A 24,438-nucleotide genomic window follows, 5' to 3' on the forward strand; every position below is an offset into this window, starting at 1 on the left:
CCAACACTGGACTTTATTTAATGCACAGTAATGAGTTTAGCAGCACAGCATATTAAATGCCCTGGAATACCGTTATATGGTACATACAACCATAGTCCAGTCGTAGCATGTGTAGGGGTGTTGCGGGAGGGAAACGCACAGTTATATCGCGGTGGCCACAAACACGTCCGCTACAGCCACCACCCTGGGAGGCTGCGGGGGGGATGTTTCGATCCCTCACAGCCCCGCCCCTCGGTGGCAAATTGGTATAAAAGGCGGGGAGCCAGAGAGCTCGGGGCAGTGTGTTGGGGGAGCCAATAGCGACGAACCAGTGAAGACTGAAGGCCGGCTAGATAGACCCTGGGCCTACCCTGACCCCGCTGTCCTTGTGAGGACCGGGCAGGGCAAGCCAGTGGTGCGGCCCCAAAGCCTCAGAGCCGAAGTCCTTTTAAGGGCCGGTCTGTCTGGTTGGGGTGCCGTGACCTGTGCCATGGAACGGCACCAGCGCTGGCCCATTCAATTGGTTGGTACAAGATTGTCGACATTAGATTGCACTATATATAGCCCAAGTGACCGATCCGCATCATATCAGTTTTAAAATAACGCACGGCACACATTACAATGACAGCATTCCTTTTATTATGAGCAATTTTATTTATTTTAAAAATAAAGGTGACTTTTTTTTACAAGCCAAAATTGTAAACTTCATCGACATGCAGTTATTACGTGAATGAACTTTGTTTCACCAGAATCAAGCAGAACTTCATCAGAATGTAGTCGCAGTCATAAGTAGAACCGGGTTTAAGATGGTCAACCCACAAAACAGAGTTTCCTTTTAACAACATGTCACATTGCACTGCGTTAATAGCTAAGCAGTTGTATACTTGCGTACAGCTCATGTTTGGCAGATGCAAAATATGTCTCTCCGAGATGGTATGTGCTTAGACCGCCATGGTTCTGGCATGAGCTCTCCAGCAAACAGGAAAATGACAGAAAATTCAGTTCCTGAAGAAGATCCCAGCACGTGGAGCGAAATGTTGGACATAATTCCGGACAAGTCGAGGTACAACCCGAACACACTTTGGAGAGCTATAAAGCAAGCAAAGCTTTGCAGCAGAAGTAAAATTTGTCCGAAAACTCGAAGCACCCAGAGAGTTTGGACTGTAAGTGGCAGGGAATGGGAGGAAATAAATGCAAAAGGGCACGTGTGCCGCTGTGGTTAAAGATTAACAATTGAGGACCGATGAAATGAGTACCACTTGGGTGGGAGAGATCAACTGTGGTCGTCTCATGAACGAATTTGTCCTGTAGGCAGGAATGTGGGGGTCTATACCACTGGCTCAGGACCGGCAATGGTGATACCGCAATGCCTTATTCTCGGTTAAGTGTGGGAACATGATCACCGACTTAATGATCTGCTCATATATTCAGGTGCAAACAAACGATAGTCAAATTACAGCAGAAATCGCAATAATTTGCAATCCAACAATCGGTCAATCCCTGTAATATGGTCAAGAAACAGATTATTGAAGTGGGTGGGGCTAACATCTGCAGAGCCGCAAGGAAATCGTGAAGATTTCTGTTTGTTTGCGTCGCATAGACTGGCTGCGAATGTAATTTGTTTATCGCAAAAATGCATTTGACATACACTCAGAACCCCAGTATGTACTCCCCCAGGGGGTTGGGAGTGGGCCCCCCCCCCCCAAGTATGACATGGCCTGTGAAGGGGCTGGGGGAGCCTCGGTTAGGGTGCTACTCTACATTCCTGGGGGCCCCCCACCGTCAAATCTGGAAACAAACATCATTCGGTCAACTAAAACATAACAGATTTAAAACTGTTTTTGCATTGCCAAATATTAACCAACAATTAAAACACATAATTAATCCTGCATAAGAGGTAAACATGCACAGAACATACGCTAAAGATGTATTCGCAATATAGGGGCAAGGTTATTGGTCTTAAAAGCAAAACACTTAAGAGTTCAGGAAAACAATAAAAATATAAAAAAAACCCAGTTGTAAATGTTTGTGCCTCCTTAAAGCACAACGGGCATATCGCGACACCTAAGGTTTATGTTACAACATTTTAAATGTACTGGATATTGCGTGCATCCTCTACACAAAGCATGCACGATTAATAAACTACTGTACACCATATAACTCGGTTTTTAAAAAAAAAAAATCTCTTATAAAATAGATATTTTGCTGTACATCTATATAAATAATGTTACGGTCTCTTTGGGCATCACTGTAATCCAGTAAGGCCACAAAGCAGAGGGCACACAGCTTGTGGGATGTTTGGTACCGTGTCCCACCAGGGCAGTTGTGCCACCACGGGAACTTTCAACCCACGATGCCGTAATGGAAGTGGTATCTCTACCCAATCACTTCACATTAGAAATCTTATAGTTATTGCAAGTTAAAGGCACTCCCCCTGCTCAAAAGGGAGTAAGGTGGTGCTTATCTCAACTACCAGAAATGAGCCAGTGGTGGAAATGTTGCTTTATAAAGGCGGTTGCTATGTATCTCCAAAGGATGCCTTCCCACAAAGTGGTACCTATTTTATCAAACCCATCAGGATGATTGGTTGAGTCGACCCACAACTAGGGAATTGAACTCATATTAAATTTGATTGCGAGTCAAAGTACTCTACCACAGCACTACCCAGCTGATTTAAAATGTCAACGCTACCACAACTCATCGACACGATGAGTACTCTTAAAATGTGGGACATCACAATAAATAGACAATGAATGATAAACTTTCAGCAAGTTATACGTAAAGCTAATGAGCTACTCTTGGTCACATACAAGTTGTGAATGATGAGACGGTTGTATTTTTGTTGATCCATAAAGAGCACACACTGGCACCACAATATCAACATAAAACTATGAACTGTTTAAAAACACCACTGGTGTAAAGTGCCGATGTGTGTGTGTGTGTATTCATATATACTGATCATAACAATCATGTTCACCACTAAAAAAACATCACATTTGATTAAAAAAAACACACGCATTTACAGCCAGATGACCTTTACAGCCCGGTGGGAGTTGCGCGCACACCATGCTTTGAATCGGACGCTAACAAAACCCCATGGTTCGCTGCGTGAAAATCGGCATCTGAGCCTGGTTCGATTTGCCTGGGCTTACGCGGTGCGAGCGGGAGGAGGGGGGGGGTAGAAAGCGCCGAGTGAACATCTGTTTCTCAACTTCACGAGTCTTCCATCACAACGCCCACCACCGCCCTGGGTTGGGGTTGGGGTTGGGGTGGGGGGGGGAGGCGTACGATGTCCGTGCTCACAGAGTCGGAGAGCAGGCGAGCTTCCGCCATCACTCGCGGGAGGCTGCCCGGGTAGTCGCGATACCCTCAGTGGTCAGTCCACGACGATGGTCACTATCGCCATGACGCCGATGCCACACAGGATGAACAGCAGCTGCCACAGGGAGTCCCTGCGGAGCATCGAATGGGGTGGGCAGGAGAGACCGTTGGAGGTGGTGATGCATAGGGAGGTAGAAGAGCAGAAGTGAATGTGGCGAGGATGGTAAATTCCCAACACAAACTCGAAAAAAGTCGAAGCGTCTACCTTGCTTAAGCGAGCATTGGAATGGTGCTCATCTCTACTTGTGGCCCAGAGCAAGTGGTGGAAATTCCACATTCTAATGGCATGGACCAGTTTACCAAGAGACTGTCTGTTATTCTTTGGTTCTTTTCGGTAAAGTCACGTAGATAGAAAAATAGCTAATAAGATCACGACGTTTCGATAACAACACAAGCCATCGTCTTCAGGTGAAATAATACAGCAGGCGGACCGCTGAGGCAGGAGGAAATGTAGCGAGAGAGCTACTGCAACCAGAGGTTATATAAGGTTTGTGGTGGGTACAACCCAAGGGTAAGTGGGCAGGGCTAGGGATGGAATTTGCAAGCAAATGTAAGGCTGGTAAACGTCAGCTAATTAAATTTACAGACGGAACAAGGTGATAGAGAGAAAAAAAAAATATCAAGGTCGACTCAGCCTCAAATGAATACCTGGTACAGTGTGTAAACAAGGAGCTTTGGAGACACAAAGGCGGCGGGGCTTGTGTGGTGCCGGCCTTACGAAGGTCCTCGCGAACAACACTTGCCCCAAAATTCTGTTAAAGGTCTATCAGGGGTACCACCTTTGTGCTCTTCCTATGGATGTGCAGGCAGTGTATCATGGTGTGTGCATCACGGTGCGTGTGGGCGGCGGCATAAGTGCACGCACCACGGGTTTTTTTCCTGCAGCAACTCCGGCATGACCCCGACGAGGGCGATGTAGAGGAAGCCGCCCGCCGTGAACGGGAGGATCCAGGCGGTGCTGTCCCCTGTACAGGCGACACGGGAACGCCACCTTCGCTGTGAGCGCAACGTGGCGACGGGTGCACGCCGACCTCGGAAGGTCAACGGCAAGAGGTCACCGCACATTGCAATCGTTTCCTTTTTGCTAAATCCCACAGCTGTTGCGAAGTGCAAAGGGGGGGAGGCAGAAGAATGAGATTATAGGGGAGAGGTAGGCGAGTGCATGGAGGGGAGTAGAGCGAGGTGAGCGGGAATTGGTAGGAGAGCGCGCGCAGGGAAGTACCCACAACAAGACGACCACGACTTGCCCCATGTCACAAAGACAAACGCACACACGCACAACCGACCTGCCCCCTGTGCGGACTGGGCGGTGAGCGTGAACACGGCTCCACAGATGCCCCCGAAGGCGGTGATGAGCTGCAGCTTGGCCGCCTGCCATCGGTCAAACCCGGCCCTCAGCAGAATGGCGAAGTCTCCGAACTTCACAGACACACAGTCGCCGTAAACACAGTTGCAACAACAGGCGTCCAGTTGTTTCTCGTCGGTTGCATGCCCTGTTAACGTTCACGTCAGACAAAATATCCCATGCCTGTAAACGGAAAATAGGATGGCGATCATATCAATTGATGTCCTTCAGCCAGTGGTGAAAATCCATTGGACGTGGACAAATCCACATTGCCATGATGCAGGAGATGCATTTCACAGGACAACCAATCTTGGTTGTCCAAAAAAGGTGTACATATTTTTTTGACAGGATGTTTCACAGACATCAGAAGTTTCTAATCTAAAACTCTAAACTCTTTCCTGTTTTACCAGGTCAGGCCCCATGTGCTAAACAGCTCTTTTTCAGAAGCGACCTGGCCACAAATGATAGCCCAATAAAGTGGCTTGTCATGTGGAAATTTACAGGACCAAAATACTCGAAATGCATCGTTTCTAAATGTGGAGGGTTAAACCAGAGGACCTGGAGAAAAATCCACACGACCACGGGGAGAGAGACATGCAAACTCCAAACATACAGGGGTTAGGTGTCGGGCTCGAACCCACGACCTCCTGTGTACCAGGCTAGGTAGTTAAAATCTCGCCACTACAGCGCCATATAGATGAGGAGATTTACCTCATATTTGATTGGTACGCGTGGAACAATTTCAACCTAACCGCTGTGGCCACTAGAGGCTCCACAATGACAGTAGATGAGCTTCCACCGTCACTCATGGAGGCTGCATGGGTAAACCGAGATGCTCAGTCAGTCCACGATGGACGGCAGAGGCTCTTTTGCCACCATGGAAAAAATACAATAATTGCCTCCTGCATTGAACTTAGATCCTGAATGGTAAGAATGTATTGAGTTGCGAGGTGGGGAGTGGGTGGGGGAGAGAATCATTGTGTTTGTGCACTAGTGCACAAGCACAATTAACAATACAATTTGAACACATTCGTTATAAACACTGTGGCCTTAAAAGCAAATATATATCATAGATAACGTTTTGGAGACCGCACTCTACGCCATGGATGGACCACGAAGCACGGTGGTCCATCCCGGTGAATCTCAACGGGTTCCGCAATCCACCAAAAAAAGCTACGACCAACCATTACCCGATTGAACCCCGTAATATACTTGGGCATAAAGTACGCGCATGTGTGTATGTTGAATTTCTTTCGCACCGTACGTAGCCAACCGTGCTCATTGGACACGGTCATAGCGTCATCTATTGGTAGACGTTATGAAAGCCGTGTGTTAAACAGAAGTCATGTTGCTGACGAATTAATTCTTAGGGATTTTTTTTATTTGCCGTTAAGCCATAACAAAAATCGGCGTCTGCTTACATTAGCGTTTAAAAAAAAAAATCCTGAGATAGACAAAGAATATTTTGCGATGCAGCTGTGGATGGCGAGTCACTTGTTGGCCACCAATGGCGGAGCCAGGATTTTCAGGTGGGGGGGGCAATCTCTCCAGCAATGAAAATAAAGACTTGTCCCTTGCTTTTTATTCCACGCGTGTGCGGCGATGGCGCAGCCATCGAGGCTCGTGTGTGATCGGCATACTGCTCGCTGAAGGTGTGATGCTTTCAGGGAAGTCGTGTACTGTATACGCAACTGCGCACAATTCTGTGAGTCACTTATAACTGCTTTGCCGTTACTTATTGCCAATTATGGACTCAGACTATTGTCCTATCATCTCATAGAGTCTCTGGCACTTAAAAATCTGCTACACAGTGGCAGTGGGGGTCGCAAAATGCCGATTTATTACTAATAAACCACAATGATCCGATTGAAATTAGGGATTTCGATCAGATCATTGGGGGGGGGCATGTACCACCCCCCCCCCCCACCAGTGTTGGCCACCACCGTCTTAGTAGATATTGAATGACAGACTAAACCCTTCAATGGCTAGAACGTTGTAAATAATAAGCTCATTTGTATTAAAAGCCAATAAAAAATATAAACGCTCATTATTATAGGACTTACCTCGTGTGGGATCTCATGCAGAAGAATTGCAAGCGTCGTAAGATATCCAACCTGGAGGGACAACCTCAACGTAAATACCAACACATTCACCACACGTGCCACTGGTGACAAGGCTGCTGTGCCACGTTGACTGCTACTGCAGGTGTCTTGGGGACCTGGTCAGGACATCCGTGTGGAATTTAATTTGTTGGTGAGATACATTAGAATCAACGCAGAGAGACCAACGATGAAGTTGCAGCCAAAAAAAAAAACGTGCCTAAGAGTACATCCATCGCGAAGATGGAGTTAATGGGATTAACTCATGTGCAGCAGCTGGACAAATTGTTGCATTGCAAGACAGTGAGAGATGACGATCGCCTTGGGGGAGGCCTTCATCCAGCAGCGGATTGACCATGGTCGACGACAGTGGTTAAGACAGGGTTGCGCAGGCAGGCATGTGCAGCACACACAGGGGGCCTCTGTGGGCAAAGCCACAGCAGCTGAAAGCTCCTTTCACTTCACTCATGTTAATAGTCAAATGAAAACATGTTTTAAAAGTCTGCACCGGTAGCAGTTAAACATTTTTTTCGCAACTTCATAATTAACGGAGATATATATGTAAAAAACAGTGTGATATTTTAGGCAAACGTTGCCCCACAATATATTCTTATTTCGTAATTATTCTGAATGAATCGATTTTCTTTCGTAAGGCGGCAGCATGAATGATGACGGTAGCGAATTATCGTTATGCTTGTTGTCTGAGCGTTCCTGGGTTAGGGTTACGCGAACACTCAAATAGTCTGGCTGAAAAGTCCCAGTTCTCATTGCACTTGATTCATAATCAGAATGCTCGGGGGTCAACTTAGCCTATAATTGATCTGGGGTCAGTAAAATGAGCACCACTTTCTGGCAAGTCAACAGTGATCATTCTATGGTTAACCCAGACCCCACAAATAAGAATGTGGAATTTCCAACAATTGCCTCAGTCCACCTATGACCACACCCTTCAGAATGTGCCCGAACTCTTCAGATCTTGTAAGCTAAAGCAGGGTTAAGGCCGAATAGTGCTCGGATGGACGACCACCATGCACAAAATATCTTGCAGGCTGCTGCAAGGCTACGTTGTCAGCAGAAGATAATGCAGCAAATCCACTGTCGTGCTGTACAATGCTTCATTGTCTGTTATCGGCGCCATCATCCAACTCGCACCAATCAAGTATGGTCCAATAACCCCGTTGTAACCTACTCAGTGGGGTGAGGCCCTCATCTGGCCGTTGATTGACCAAACGGCTGTGCATGTCCATGCTTAGGGTCACAGGAGAAGAGGGCCACTGCATTGCTCAGTTAAGCTGGGAGATACTTTGAATGAGCACGACTGCAGTGTTGAGCAAATCCAAGAAATGCGAGTGGCCTGGTCATACACTGTCCCTAGAGTTTCAAACATTGTGCTGCAGGGGACATGAGATTCTTACCTTGTGGCTCACCAGGAAGCTCCCTGCTACCGCCAGGCCGTGTGTGAAGTTGTCCACGCAGTTCGCAAAGAGATTCAGGTAACCGCTAATCTGTAACCCAGACAGTGAAAAGTTAAAGCTGCAGCCCTTCAACTGCGTGCTCACGCGACTGCTGCTGGAAGAGCTCCGCTAGAGAAAGCTCTCGACAGCCACTATACAGGGACTCGTCTTGCGAACATTCGACTTGCGAACTTTCAGAGATACGAACAAACCTGTCTGTACAGTAAGGGGAAAAAAGTATTTGATCCCCTGCTGATTTTGTACGTTTGCCCACTGACAAAGAAATGATCAGTCTATCATTTTAATGGTAGGTTTATTTGAAGAGTGAGAGACAGAATAACAACAAGAACATCCAGAAAAACGTATGTCAAAAATGTTATAAATTGATTTGCATTTTAATGAGGGAAATAAGTATTTGACCCCTCTGCAAAACATGACTTAGTACTTGGTAGCAAACCCTTGTTGGCAATCACAGAGGTCAGACGTTTTTTGTAGTTGGCCACCAGGTTTGCACACATCTCAGGAGGGATTTTGTCCCACTCCTCTTTGCAGATCTTCTCCAAGTCATTAAGGTTTCGAGGCTGACGTTTGGCAACTCGAACCTTCAGCTCCCTCCACATATTTTCTATGGGATTAAGGTCTGGAGACTGGCTAGGCCACTCCAGGACCTTAATGTGCTTCTTCTGAGCCACTCCTTTGTTGCCTTGGCCGTGTGTTTTGGGTTATTGTCATGCTGGAATACCCATCCACGACCCATTTTCAATGCCCTGGCTGAGGGAAGGAGGTTCTCACCCAAGATTTGACGGTACATGGCCCCGTCCATCGTCCCTTTGATGCGGTGAAGTTTTCCTGTTCCCTTAGCAGAAAAACACCCCCAAAGCATAATGTTTCCACCTCTATGTTTGACGGTGGGGATGGTGTTCTTGGGGTCATAGGCAGCATTCCTCCTCCTCCAAACACGGCGAGTTGAGTTGATGCCAAAGAGCTCCATTTTGGTCTCATCTGACCACAACACTTTCACTCAGTTGTCCTCTGAATCATTCAGATGTTCATTGGCAAACTTCAGACGGGCATGTATATGTGCTTTCTTGAGCAGGGGGACCTTGCAGGTGCTGCAGGATTTCAGTCCTTCACGGCGTAGTGTGTTACCAATTGTTTTCTTGGTGACTATGGTCCCAGCTGCCTTGAGATCATTCACAAGATCCTCCCGTGTAGTTCTGGGATGATTCCTCACCGTTCTCATGATCATTGCAACTCCACGAGGTGAGATCTTGCATGGAGCCCCAGGCCGAGCAAGATTGACAGTTCTTTTGTGTTTCTTCCATTTGCGAATAATCGCACCAACTGTTGTCACCTTCTCACCAAGCTGCTTGGCAATGGTCTTGTAGCCCATTCCAGCCTTGTGTAGGTCTACAATCTTGTCCCTGACATCCTTGGAGAGCTCTTTGATCTTGGCCATGGTGGAGAGTTTGGAATCTGATTGACTGATTGCTTCTGTGGACAGGTGCCTTATATACAGGTAACAAGCTGAGATTAGGAGCACTCCCTTTAAGAGTGTGCTCCTAATCTCAGCTCGTTACCTGTATAAAAGACACCTGGGAGCCAGAAATCTTTCTGATTGAGAGGGGGTAAAATACTTATTTCCCTCATTAAAATGCCTAATCAATTTATAACATTTTTGACATGCGTTTTTCAGGATTTTATTGTTGTTATTGTCTCTCACTGTTCAAATAAACCTACCATTAAAATTATAGACTGATCATTTCTTTGCCAGTGGGCAAACGTACAAAATCAGCAGGGGATCAAATACTTTTTTCCATCACTGCATGTCCAGTTGCCTGTTCGGACCGAGAGTCGTAAGTTCAACCGCCATGCAATAGATGGCGGTAGTGGCATCTACATCTGCAGAACACGAATAACCAGTGGCATCCACATCTACAGGCGATTATACAACTTTTAAAGCCATTGCCCGTGTTTAGTGTACACGCCGTATAACATGTTTGGAATCGACGGGAGTAAAGTTGGACTTACGAACAAATCGACTTACGAACAGACCTCTGGAACCCAACTCGTTAGTAAGTAGAGGAAGGTATTCGGCTTATTCTTCCTTGCTCGCACTTTAGCCCAAAATACACGACCTGCCGATGAACCCACTTTCTATACTGCTACCTCGTGACTGCATCGCAACCTAGTGTGTTTGTGAGTTTCACAGTGCATGATGAAATCTGGGATGATCCATCATAACCTGGTATGGAATTACAAGCATATGCCACCAAATCTGGCAAAATATGCAACTTTTCAGAAACTTAATTTAAATAATCCACATTTTAGCCATGCGGTGGTGGCTATCCATGCCTTGTATCCATCACTGGAGGCGAGGGTTGGTGAATCGCACAAATGCTGCAAAACTCCCTTCTCCCATGTGTGGACGAGGTGTCATTCCCTGGCTTGCCTGGAGAAGGCAAAAGAAGCAAAAATGTGGACTCCACCTGTTCCGTCTAAATGGGACAGTGTTTCTCCCCTTGCACGTGTGGGTTTTCTCATGGTGCTACAGTTTCCTCCCACATGTAAACACTCATTAATTGGCCAATAACACCTTCATATATAGAGGACTGTAGAGCTTGGGCAATTATTGGCACTGGTTACCATGTGGCTGCCTTCCCGTTTGTCTGTGGTTCCTCATACCTCTTCGCCGTTCTCTCTTCAATAGTGAGCGAATACTGTGCGTGTTACAAGTTAAATTTATTGTCATTTTGAGCATATGAATTTCAATATAGTGCTCTGCACTCCAGTGGGAGGTCGCTAATTCTCCTGTTGTCCCCATCATCTGGAACCCGGGCCCCCAGCCGTCCGCTCTGTCGACTCCCTTCCCCGTTCGAATCCAAGCTCACCACCTACCTCTTCTCCTCTGCCTTTGTGTGACTGCATCTATCAAATTTTGACTTAAAGCTTTCATGACTGCAGGAATTCATATTCTATGGGTCTTTCGGTTAAACCAACGTAGATAGAAGAAAAATAACAATAAAAAATAAATAAAAATATCACGACGTTTCGATCGCAACACAAGCAATCGTCATCAGGTGAAAAAATAGAGCGGGAGAGCTGCTGAGGCAGAATGTTATAAAGGTTTGAGATGGGAGTAGCCCAAGGGTCATAAGCGAAGTGGGCGGGGCTAGAGATGAAATTTGCATGTAAATGTAAGATCGGAGAGCTGGGCTACCTCCACGACGTTGTATTGTTAGAGATTAGCATGTCAACGTAAGACAATCGAACAACACGAAAACCACTGCCACATCGAGGAAAACGAGCAACGGTGGCTGTGTTAGTGAGACATTTAGCCTGTTAATGTAAAGACATTTAACCTGGTAATGTAACTCAGAGTCGAAAATAACTGCTAACATCGGCAGGTAGGATGGAAACATCACAGCCAGTTATGACTTAAACTGGTTAATAACGTCCTTCCAATGATTGCTCAGTTTGTACCCATCTTCTCGGTTGAAATTGTGTCTGTGTTTATATATCTGGATGGCTTCATGAACGAATCTTTGCTGATAGCCAGTAGGTTTGCAGAGTACCTTTGTCTTGGAAAAATCTATTTAGTGTGAGCATTAAAACAATGATCAGCCACGGCCGAGGTATTGGTCCTACCGTGTTTCAGATCTGCCTTATGTTCACAAACACGGTCCGAGACATGTCGCTTAGTTTCCCCAATGCAACTACTGCCGCAGACACAGCTTAGTTTGTAGACACCGGGGTATTGCATGTCAAGGATTACATCCTTCACAGATGGGATCAGATCACAAATATTATGTACTGTCAGTTTAACACGTAGGCTTTCGCGACCAATATTATTCATAATAAAGGTTTTTGGGTTAGATCGCGTTTATTTATAAATGTGTCGTAACCCTCCACCACCCGACACGGCCAATCAGCAAAAAAAGTGTCACGTTGACAAAAGACAAATAATTCACTACTTTAGCCCACCGGTGTGTTGAAGAGTGAATCCACATTTACAGTTTGAGTACGACGTTTCGCTGGTAAATACATCCAGCATCATCGGGCAATTCGCCAGAATTCTGGCGAATTGGTGGGCTAAAGTAGTGCATTATTTGTCTTTTGTCAACGTGACACTTTTTTTTGCTGATTGGCTGTGTCGGGTGGTGGAGGGTTACGACACATTTATAAATAAACGCGATCTAACCCAAAAACCTTTATTATGAATTATGTACTGTGTTGAATCGAACCTGGATCTTGTGTTTGCTCATGATTTTGGTAAGTAAAATGTGACTCAACATTTCAGCCTGTTGGCTGAGATGTTGAGTCACACACGGGTTCATGGACAAGGTCATACCTGCCAAAACATACACAAGTTACTGTTTAACCACCACCTTTGGCATCCACACACAAACTCCGTAAAGCAGTGTGCAAACAGATGGAAGGAATAACAGGTGAATAAAAGCCATCAAGAGTGACTGTGAAGTCTCTCCCTGGTTTCAATCAAAACATATTCATGACATCTATGACCAGATCAACCAGAATGTTGCCCAATCTCTTCAGATCTCAGAAGCCAAGCAGGAATTTGGGCCTGGATGGTGCTACATAGTGCTTGTGAGGGCGAGCACCATGCATACAAATAGGTGTCATGGACTGATGCAGTGTGAAGTACGCAACAATCCGCACAGCATCAGGAGGGCCTCCTCCAGCAATGGAGGGACAAAACGGCCGGACATGTACAATTGCCCATTTTCACGACATTACGTTACAACTGCTTTTTGTGTTCAGTTTGTCGTCCTTCACCTGCACCTTCGATAAGCACGGTTGGCTACGTACGGTGCGAAAATAAGTTCAACCTACATATATAGATACACGAGATATACCGTAAAAAAAGGACATCTCAATTAAGATTTTACACCCATGCTTTTCTTTGCACCTACACTTCAACGTTTCATCAGTAACTTTTCCAGCTGCAATTCCTATCCTTTCTGTGGAGTCCTTCCACATTTCCTGGCTTAGACTCCGACCACCTCTAAACGCTGTTAAAAGATTTGCTTCAAATGTGCATGCTTGTAATGTCCTGACCGATATGGATTCACCTCCCAAGAAAAAAAAACATTTTAGAATTCCTAAACATTTCATTGACTAAGCATTTAAATATGTGCATTTGTTTCCAAATTATAGGACACCAACAATAGTGAGGCACTTTGCAATGAATCTGATAAAAAAAAAACAATATCAATAAACACACCGCCTTGAATATCATCATAACCGTGAATTATATCATCCTTCTTGGACAGTTCCATTGGAGCGCTGTCTTTCCGACAGTTCTGTGTCTTCACCTGAGGACGGCTGCTTGTGTTGTGGCCGAAACGTCGTGAGAATATTAGATTATGTTTTATTATTTTATTAATTCCCTTCTACGCGACTTTACCGAAAGAACCAAGAAGGTGAGTACCACTGTTGTGGAGAGTCAACGGGCATACTCCTATGGGTAAACAGACCACTGCCATGGGAATATTACATTTTCGCCAATGGCTCGAGGAAACCAATGGACATGAGCATCGCTCATTGCTCATGAGCGAGTGACACCTTGGCTTTGAAGCATGCGGTTTCTAAAAGACACATGAATGAAAAAAAATAACACATTAATTAATTCCAAACTACGATTTTTGTTTTACCAGGGAAGGCCCACTGAGCTATATGGATTTTTTCCAGAAGTGACCAGGCCACAAATGATAGCTCGACAAAGTGGCTTATCACGTGGAAATGCAGCTCAACCAAATATTCTAAACGCACGTTGATTCTAAATGTGGAGGGAAAAACAAGAGGACCCGGAGAAAAATCCACGTGACTATGGGGAGGACATGCAAACTCCAAATATACAGGCATCAGGGTCGGGATGAAACCCAAGACCTCCTGCATACTAGGCGAGGTAGTTAACATCTCGCCACCGTGGCGCCCCGTAAATAAATCGACACCAGGCATGGGGAAACCTTTTCCTTAATCAGGACTGACTATAACTCTTAAATAACTTTTGCGGGCCACACATTGGCACACCTTCACGCGATATCATAACGTGGGTGTGTTGCCCAAGTATAGAGAGACCCTTGAAGCCACAGCAATTACTTGAGTACACTAAAGTTAAAAACACAGTGTTGTTGCCAGGTCGGACATATTTCCCTCTAAGCAACCCGATTAGTGTGGTGGCTAAGATGCTTGAAGTGGCGGATAAATGCCGCTTAAAGGCCGTTCCGTAGTGGGAAATAATTGGCCGGGCCGTATGTTCACTATCCCCGATCTACACAAACAAACATCGTCACCTTGATGTGCTCAGATGTCGCCTTGCCGCTGGGCGACAGCTCCCTTTTACTGGCACTCTTGCTTTGGCCATTGGAGATCGCCGATCCATTCCCGATGGTGCCATTCCCTTCTCTTGAATCGACGCCATTCCCTGTTGACGCGACGCCGTTCTGGCAAAGGGAAAAAAATAATGAAACACTTAATTTTTTTAAGAACCACGGTCACTGCTTGCGATTGATCACCATCGCACGTGACAATGCATGCGAGTGTTCACTGTGTACGACAGTCGAAATGCACTTTGTGCTGGTAAGTATACAGTCAATACGTGTCAATACAGTGGTACCTCGGTATACGTCGTTAATTCGTTCCAGAAGGTAGGAGGACTAATACCGAAAGTGACGTAAATACCAAACTAATTTTTCCCATAAGAAATAAAGGGAAAGGAAATAATCCGTTCCAGAGTATAATAAATTATATTTTATATGACATAGTATACATTAATGGGGTTGTATAAGATAATTTAGACACTTATTACTAAAATGCATACATAAATTAAAATAAATGCATAAATTAAAATACTGTACAGGCAGACTAGGGAGCGGCACTTTGTTTCAGTCGTGAACGGGGTCTACGCGGGGAAAGGGTGACTCATCCCGACCCATACAAGTTCTAGCAAGCACCTAGTATCCCAAGCAAGGCGTCGTATCCCGAGACATTTTTTTCTCGTCAAAACAAGACGTGTACCAAATTGGACGTATTCCAAAGCGGTCGTATACCGAGGTGTGACTGTATATGGTGTGTAGGTGTTTGCAGCATGCCTGTATAATATACGTGTATGCACAACTGAAATTACGTGTGTAAACTGTGTATGTGCTGCGTCCTCTATAATACATGTGTACATGGATCATGTGTGTATTCTATGGGTGCTTGTGCACCGTGCCTTTAAACAAAAAAATGCGTATGGTAATGTGTATATGCATGGAGGAGTGGTGGTGCAGCACACTGCGCTTCAGAGCCAGCCACCCGAGTTAATTTCTTGCTCACGACCAATAACAGTGGAGAATATTTGAACCATTCCTGCTCCTCCCCTAGGTCGCCTCAGCCTTAAATTAGTACCTTAAATGAGTGCCTGGTGCGGTGTGTAAACATCAGGACTGGGAAGACACCGCGTCCGACTGTCGGGCGCGGTATTTGCCACAAACCTCATGTCCTGTGCCAGTCTTGCTAATAGCAGTTTCCCAATGCATCTGTCAAAGGCTATAGGGGGTATTTTTGTCTTTGTTGTACTGCACGTGCATAATGCCTGAATGAGGTACGTGTGTATGCATGCATATATGTACGCACGTTGCCTGAGAGCATGTTTGTTATGTGTGTAATCACCATATCTGTATGGTCATTAAATGTATTGAATGTGTACGTAACTTGCCAGTGTATCATGTGCGGAAGGGTGCACGTGTGCCGGTGGATTAATAGCGTGTTTTGAGTGTAAGTGGACACGTGCTGTTGTGTATTATAATTATGTGGAATAAATGTGCAGAGGAGTCGTGTGAGCAACCATGAGGGAGCGAACAGAGGGAGGGGCGAGCGAGTTGCCAGCCGAGGATGACGTCATGTCACGGGGGCTGTAAGGGGGTACCTTCGGGAACAGAGGCAGGTCCGAGCTAGGGGGAGGAGCCGCCAAAGGGGTACTTTAAGAGGGACCCCCGTGACGAAGGCGTGGGCGTTGTGGGGAGCCAGGGCAAGAATCGGCTGGAAGAGGGCTCTCCCTCATGGAGATGGTCTTGGCGGGACTACAGTGGGAATCTTGTTGAATATATTTGGACGATGTCATCGTTTTCAGCCGCACGTTTGACGAACACTTGCAACGTCTTGAGTCGGTCTTCGTCAAAGTGCGTGCTGCTGGTCTGAAATTAAAACCCCAAAAGTGCCATTTGCTGCAGCCATCGGTGAAGTATTTGGGGCCATGTGGTCAGTGCGTCAGGTGTCGCCGCAGATCCAGAAAAAAACTGCTTGCGTCCGTGCACGGCCAACCCCCACATCTGACGAGGAGGTTCGCAGTTTCGTTGGCTTTGCCTCATATTACCGTCGCTTTGTGCGGGATTTTGCGACGATCGCGAAACCACTCCACACGTGTTTTCTTAACGTTCGAACCACTGACAGCGATTCGAATCGCTGTCAGTGGTGCGAACGTTGAGAAAAAAAAAGCTACTTTTTTCAAAATTTCTTGCTGTGGTTTTCACACCTGATGATGATTGCTTGTGTTGCAGTCGAAACGTCGTGAGAATTTTGTTTTATTTTTATAATTTTTTATTATTTGATTGTTTCCCTTTCTACGTGACTTTACCGAAAGAACCAAGAATATTGTTGATATTGTTATGTTGTTGTTCCAATTGTTCTTGCTGATGGGTTTCTGGCTGTTTGCTGTCGACCCCGATGCGGGTTGGTTTTGGTATAGTTAGCAGCTGGGACGGCTGAAATTTTTTTATGGGGGGGGAGGTGATGTAGAGGAGTCGCGTGAGCAACCATGAGGGAGCGAACAGAGGGAGGTGCGAGCGAGTTGACAGCCGAGGATGACGTCATGTCACGGGGGCTGTAAGGGGGTACCTTCGGGAACAAGGGCGGGTCCGAGCTAGGGGGAGGAGCTGCCAAAGGGGTACTTAAGGGGGACCCCCGTGACGAAGGCGGGGTCAGTGTGGGGAGCCAGGGAAAGAATCGGCTGGAAGAGGCTCTCCCTCCTCGTCGCCGGGCGGTGTTGGATGAACCCCCGTCCCGTACAGACGAGTGGGACAGCTAACGGATAGCCGGGAGCAGGGCCCCGAGTAATCAGTAAGAATCGGCTGAGAGAGAGAGGGTTCTCTCTCCTCGTCGCCGGGCGGTGTTGGATGAACCCCCGTCCCGTGCAGACGAGTGGGACAGCCAAGGGATAGCCGAGGGTGGGACAATACAGAGTTCGGGGGTCCAGGGTAAGGACCAAGAAAAGAGAGCACCTACCTCTGGTGTGAGTTATAGTGTTGTGTGAAACAGTGTTAATAAACGGCAACAGCCCTTATAGTAAATCCTGTCTTCGCGTGATCGTACTGCACAACAAATGTACTGACGTCACACTACAGAATTAACGCACACGGTTTAACAAAAATGCAACACTGTGGGTTATTCTTGGGTAAATTAACTACATGCCCTTTTTGCAGCTTGATAACAAGACAGGTAGCATATTTTAATATGTTCGTATGTTGATATAACAGCAACTTGTTTGTTGTTGATGACTATGTTCAAAGGTGCTGATTAGAGTACTTAAGATTGCTCAATAAAGTATTGACAGTTAGGAAAAGTTGCATCAGCTATTTGTTTGCAGAACATGAAGAGAATTTGAGCAGAATGCTGAATTCATAACGAGGACGGCTGATTTAGCCGAATAAATCCCTTCTGCATTTCTGGTTCCCCTACGGAAGGCGCGTTATGATACAAAGGTCTAGTCGTGCTGACTGGGCATGTGACAAGAAATGAATTAATCAACTAAAATGACATGCAGACAAAGCTAACTGCCCCCCCCCACCCCACCCCCCCCATGCATGTTAGCCCGTTAACAACTCATAAAACAAGTGTGCAATATTAAAGCTGAAAGACTACATGGTATTAAGGTGTACAGTAATTAAACAAAGTATTGCTTGATCTCGAGGTAGAGTGGGAAAGCGGTGCTACGAGGGACTTGGTTACTGTACGGGAACTAGTAACTCCTACTGTACAGTGCTAAGCTGGAATGGTCTGGCGCAGGCAGCGTTGCTTTGCACGTTCTCAGGATTTTACGATTCCTCCATTTAATAACAATGTTGAGTCATTCTCTCAAAACCCCCTTGGGGGTGGTCTGGGCCAGAGCACCAGAGCACAATGCCCGGCCCCCTTTGCCTCTTCACAGTGCTGATGTTTGCGCATGCACGTTAGGCCGAGTACACCACGGGGACTTCCTGCACACGGGTCGAGATACCACGTGGCCACGTTATTTTGAGGATAAACAGTGTGTGTACTGTGGTGACGTCACCGCCACGTAGTGGCCGAATGGCGGGTGTTGTTGTTGTTGTACCGTGGCGGGCGGTTCATCTTCATCGACGTCAGGAAACACCTTCTCCAACACCAGGAAAGTGAGGAGCCCCACTGTGACCCACAGCCCCGCACCTACGCACACAATGAACATGTGAGCACACAAAGCAAACACACACACACAAAACAAAGATAAAGATCTCCCGTTATAGCCTTGTAGCACCTAAGAATGCCGGCACAGCAAGAGAAGGTAGCCAGCACCACGACCGGCTCTCCCCAGTGCTGATGTTAACACATCGCACCGGGTACTCATTTATGGCCGAGTTGGCCTAGGGGAGACCCCGCACCGGTTCAGATAATCGTCACTGATGATGGCTGTCAGTGGGAATCGAACTCAGGTCGCCGGGTTCGTAGCACAGCGTGCTAACCACTGCGCGACCGTTACCCATGCAGACAAAGACACAGATCCTCGGTTTAGCCGAACAGATTGTCTACGCAAATGCTGTTAGTGAGCGTCTACTTAAACGGACATGGCACATTTAAGAATTGGTCTGGCCAGCACAATGCTTGGTCACCTGTTTCTTCACAGGGCTGCTGTTTAGCAGGGCTGAGTCAACCAGGCAAGGTTCAGCACAGGTTCAGATACCACTTGCCATTGATGTTATCTTTGGCCAGAAATCAAACTCAAATCATTGGGATCATAGAGCATTATGAACACGTGACCTGAAAGTTACAGAGGGACCTGGCGAGGTTAGGGATAGGGGTAGAGCTATTACAAGAGGATGGCTGGCTAGTTGGCTAGGGTTAAGAGTAGGGCTAATACTTGTCTACTAGTCAGGGTTATGCAAAGTGGGCTAACTTTTGAGTGGCTCGTGTGCTCAGCCTAATAAATATTTGCTCTTCCTCCCCATTGCAATGTCTTTTTGAGTTTATGGCCACTTTTCACACACAAACATTTAGAAGCATACATCCACACACACATTAAAACAAAGACAAAGACCCCCCATATAGCCTGAACAGACTGTAGGGGCAAGTGCTGTGAGTGAGCACCTATGAAGGCCGGCACGGCACATGAGGGGGTGGGTGGCCAACACCACGCCCGACCACCTTTGTCTCACCAGTGGCGATGTTTTTACACACTGCACCAGGTATTTATTTGAGGCTGGGTCGACCTAGTGGAGGCCCAGGACCAGTTCAGATACATGTCACTGGTGTTGGCTGTGAGCGGGAATCAAACTAGGGTTTCCAGGTTCGTAGCACAACGCACTAACCGCTACACTACCGCTCCCCACTCAAACAAAGACAAAGATCCCCGGTATAGCCTTAACAGACTGTTAGGGCAAGTGCTGTTATCGAGCACCAATGAAGGCCGGAACGGCACATGAGGGGGTGCGTGGCCAGCAACCACGCCCAGCCGCCTTTTTCTCCCAAGTGGTGATGTTTACGCACTGCACGAGGCACTCATTTTAGTCTGAGTCTACTTAGGGGAGGCCCAGGACCGGTTCAGATAATCGTCACTGGTGTTGGCTGTGATCGGGAATCGAACTCGGTTCGCCGGGTTCATAGCGCAGCGCGCTAACCGCTACACTACCACACACACATACATAAAATCATGCACGCACACAGACGCAATGTCGGGAGCATGCAGAGGCCTGCAGTGGTGCCTGGGACTTGCCTTGGGTGCAGCCATGTTGCCAGGTCTCGGGCAGCAGGTGCAGAAACACGTCTCCAAGAAGCCCGCCAACCGCAAAGCTCAGAAGGAACCTCAGCCGTCGCCCGCCCTCTAGAGAGAGAACACACACGCACGAGGTTCACAACGTCAAGCTTAATCAACAAAGATGCAACCCAGTGAACTAATTTATGAGACGTTAATTCGTTACCAAAACAATGAATGAACAAAACAAAAATTGTAGTTTAAATCTGATACTGTAAAAAAAAATAACAATGATTCACCTCCTGAATCTCCGTCAAACCAAAGTCTGGCTCAAATGCAGTCGTTATGAGCTTAAAGTTCCCCGACATTCGCCACCCTCCATCTGTTTAATATGGCCACCTCCCACAATGCACTGCATGGCACAATGGAGCTGGAGTACAGTCTTCCACAACGCATTGCGCGTGATAACATTGATGTCATAAAAGGCCATCATACTCCAGTCACCGATAAGAGTGCTTCCAAAAACCACGCTACTGAAACTTTTCATGATTTTATTTTCACTAATTTTATTTTATTAGCGTGTGTATTTGCATCGATCCAGGCAGCAGCTTCATCATTCCGGTGCGTGCAGCGGTGTCGTCTATAGACCACTGATAAGCTTGGTTCATGGTAACAGCCATCAACAATGTTCGTCATCGTCTTGTCTTGCACCACAGCTACAGTTTTTCGCACAAGCCCCACCCCATGCAGGCTTGCTGCAACTATCGTCACGAATGAAACTTCAAACTTGCGCCAAAGACACCTTGGGATAAAAAGCCCAGGGTTGTGTTTACTTAACCAAAATCCAATTGATTCAAACCTCAACCAATGGTCCAAGTGTTCCAGAGAGTAAACAAATGATGCCATGTTTCCATGACCATTATTGTGTTATGTTATTTTATTTTATCAATTTATTATTTTATTCTCATTCTACGTGACTTTACCGAAAGAACCAACGAAGCTGTGCCAGTCTATTCCAGGAACAGTCCGGCAAAGCTCATTTATTGTACGAATGCTTCAAGAGAAGCACACCTCTGTGGACTCAACCCTTCCCCTCCATCCCCCCCGACCCATTTCTTCTTTCTGTCACTGAATAAAATAGATCATATTTCATTTTCTATATGGTTTTTCCATATTTTTCAAATCTTTTGCATTTTTATGCTCATTACTGAAACAAAAACACAACCCGTAATTTTACCTAAGGGAAAGACGCCAGAGACCACACACGTCCGTTCTCTGAATCCGAAATGTCGCGAGGGTTTATGGGGGTAGCCTGGCTAAAATCACGTGGCTCTCTTAGTAAAGCAAGACACTGGGCCCACCACAAGGCCCAGGTGTATCTGGCTTGGCCCAGCAATGTGGATGTGTGAATCTGGGCTGAGGCGACTAGCACAATGTGTGAACTGTGGTGGTGGTGGTGGTGGGAATGCTGCCAAAGTGTTTCAGCAAAACTTTTGCCAAACCCATTCTCGTATTAGCAACTTGAACCACATTCTCACAAGTTGTGAGAATGTGGTTCAAGTTGTGTAGTTCATAGACATGGGGTTGAAGTGTCTCTTCGGTCAAACGAGCAATGTTCTGAAGGACGGTCTCCACTGGTACCCATGAACAGGTGGTGGAAATTCCACATTCCCATAGCAGAGGCCACTCTACCTACAGGAGAACCAGAGTTTACTGCCTATAAGTTAGTGCTCATTCTATTGACTTGGAAAAATAATGGGCCACGTTGAACTCAAACCAGGATTTGAACGAGCAAGCTTTCGACGGTGGGCTGTTTTCACCACCGCATCACCCGGGAAGATACTTACTACCCTATTGTCTAACGATAGATTAATAAGTGACAGGAAGTGGCACAGTGCTTTGTGCACCACGCTATGAGTCTGGAAACGGAGTTTGATTCCAGAGCATTGCTAATGTGAGTGGAGAGTGACATTTAAAACAGTTCTTGGCTTCCTTTGCTTTCACCAACCCGCACTGACTACTCGCAACAGCAGATTGACCCAAATGGCTGTACAATTAAATCGTGACACCGGCTGTTACGCATTCTAAATAAACATTTTTTTTATATATATAACGTGTCAATGTATTTTTTTCACAAAAATTATTCTTGACTACTCCGTGGCTCACCAGGAGATTGCAGGTGGGCACCGGTGTTCTCGGGGATGAGCAGGATAGGCAGCACTCCGCTGAGGCCCACGAGGCAGGCCCCGCCCAGCCCGAGCACCCACGCTCCGAGCCGCCCATCCCAGTCCAGACTCAGCCACGAAGCGGGGGACGGTGGCTCGCCATCGTCGTTGCCATCGCCATCACCGCCGACGGGAACCGCGTCCGGCCTAGATCCCGTCTCGTCGCGGCCCCCCTGGTGTCCGGGAGCAGCGCCCGAGAAACCCCGCTTGCGGTGCGCCTGACTGGAATCGTCACGTCCGCGAGCTTGGTGGGCGGCATCGTGGCTCGGAGGGGAGCAGCCAGAGTCTTTGTGGCCTCCGGAATTTACGTCGGACGACGTTCGGACGGGCGCCTTAACCGAGCCGGGCGCCTTAACCGAGCCGGGCGAGAGGCTTGAGGAGGGCTGGAAAACTTGGCTAGCGGAGGGGAGCGATGCGTCAGAGCTGTCGGGAGGAGGGAGGGAGTGGGGGGAGCTGGCGGCCGAGGGCTCTCTGCGGGAGAGGCGTCTCGCGTTCGCCCGGTGGATGTTGCCTTCTGCTGTCGTGAAGAGCAGCGCGAGAAGAACCAAGTGACACCAGACCCAGGGAATTGGCGCCATCTTTCATTCGATTTAAAATCGCTTTACTGCTAAATGCCTGTAGCCTAATTTCGACGTAGTAGTTAAAGTTGCAAGTTGTTAAATGTTGGCATAATTATTAATTAAGTGAAACTAGTTATTGAGTGCCATTTTTCAGCTTCTGTTGTAGACACCTCTGCTTCCATGTGTCAAAACATCTGTAAAAAAATACAGATTTTAAATTGAAGCCATACTCTGACAAAGCCTATATTCCCCAATCACAATTATGTTGCACAGTCACTAGCACCGTGAATTATAAACACTTTACATTTCTAGTAATAGGTTTTACCCTTTTAACTGGCACAAAAACTGACACCTTTATTCAAGGCATCATGTTTGCAATAACCACAACACAAGCAGTCAAAATGCAAACAAAAGAGACAACTCTGATAATAATATGCACTGTCCTTGAATTTGATTGGTCCACACCCGAGACAGCTTTTCTTAGAGCCTAGTCTCGGGTGTGGACCAATCAAATTCAAGGACAGTGCATATTATTATCAGAGTTGTCTCTTTTGTTTGCATTTTGACTGCTTGTGTTGTGGTTATTGCAAACATGATGCCTTGAATAAAGGTGTCAGTTTTTGTGCCAGTTAAAAGGGTAAAACCTATTACTATATCTTGTTACTGGCAAAGGAGGTCTCATAATGTAAACTTTACATTTCATTTTCATAATTTATTTTCGAAGTGCAGCATTACCATACCAACAACCCCATGTGCCACATAACAACGTGGAACGTTGACTGTGGGGAATTAACAGATTTGCGGAAAAGTGCACAGAAGGAGGCCAGATGAGAGGAGGGGTCTAATAAAGCATCACAGCACTCAGCCAGCGTCGCTGAGATCCCAGGTTCAAATCTAGGTTTCAGCCATGCATGATTAAAAAAAATGTGTTCTTAAGTTGACAGTTGTTGTTGTTGGTCTCATCCAAGTCCTAAATGAGTGCTAAAAAAAACCCATTGTATTGTATTCCGTTTGTCATTTAATTTGATGTTGAAAGTTAAAGCTTTGGATTTTACAAACGGTCTTTACAGGGCGAATAAAACGTGCGTGCTACCCAACGTGGACAATCGGCTGACTAAAGGGACGCGTCACGGTGCTACCCTGTGCTTTACCGCTCTCTGAAACCAGGTGATGTTTTATTGCTCACCGTGAGAGGTGCATACGGAAATGTCTTCGTCTAATGACTTAACTTTTGAGGGCACAACTGTAGAATAATTGAGAGAGAGAAAAAAAATCCCCCACAAAGCAGTTTAACTCGCACACAGTTCCTTTACGAGCCCTTTTTCTCGATGAATAAGTTAATTCTTCTTGAAGAAGCAGTTGCTTCTTCAAGAAGAAGTTCCTTATTCTTAGTTTTTTCGGTAAAGTCA

At 46.5% G+C, this 24,438-nt stretch overlaps 1 protein-coding gene across 2 annotated transcripts in view; it reads right to left on the reverse strand.

The window, feature by feature from the left end:
* Positions 1 to 601: 601 nt before the first annotated feature.
* SLC39A13 (solute carrier family 39 member 13) overlaps positions 602 to 24,438 on the reverse strand; it is a 43,404-nt gene continuing 19,567 nt past the window's right edge. For both annotated transcript variants that reach the window (XM_032956162.2, XM_032956163.2), the window contains exons 2-10: positions 22,411 to 23,223; positions 20,266 to 20,373; positions 18,634 to 18,725; positions 14,576 to 14,725; positions 8,220 to 8,309; positions 6,769 to 6,819; positions 4,647 to 4,779; positions 4,226 to 4,325; positions 602 to 3,431 (exon numbers count right to left, since the gene is read on the reverse strand). In XM_032956162.2, coding sequence (XP_032812053.2) covers positions 3,356 to 3,431; positions 4,226 to 4,325; positions 4,647 to 4,779; positions 6,769 to 6,819; positions 8,220 to 8,309; positions 14,576 to 14,725; positions 18,634 to 18,725; positions 20,266 to 20,373; positions 22,411 to 23,047 — 1,437 coding nt within the window. In that variant the 5' untranslated portion in view covers positions 23,048 to 23,223 and the 3' untranslated portion in view covers positions 602 to 3,355. The remainder of the gene's footprint in view (positions 3,432 to 4,225; positions 4,326 to 4,646; positions 4,780 to 6,768; positions 6,820 to 8,219; positions 8,310 to 14,575; positions 14,726 to 18,633; positions 18,726 to 20,265; positions 20,374 to 22,410; positions 23,224 to 24,438) is intronic.

Source organism: Petromyzon marinus, chromosome 17 (genome assembly GCF_048934315.1).
Source record: "Petromyzon marinus isolate PM22_M1 ecotype Great Lakes invasive population chromosome 17, UKy_Petmar_22M1.pri1.0, whole genome shotgun sequence".
Classification (NCBI taxonomy): domain Eukaryota; kingdom Metazoa; phylum Chordata; class Hyperoartia; order Petromyzontiformes; family Petromyzontidae; genus Petromyzon; species Petromyzon marinus.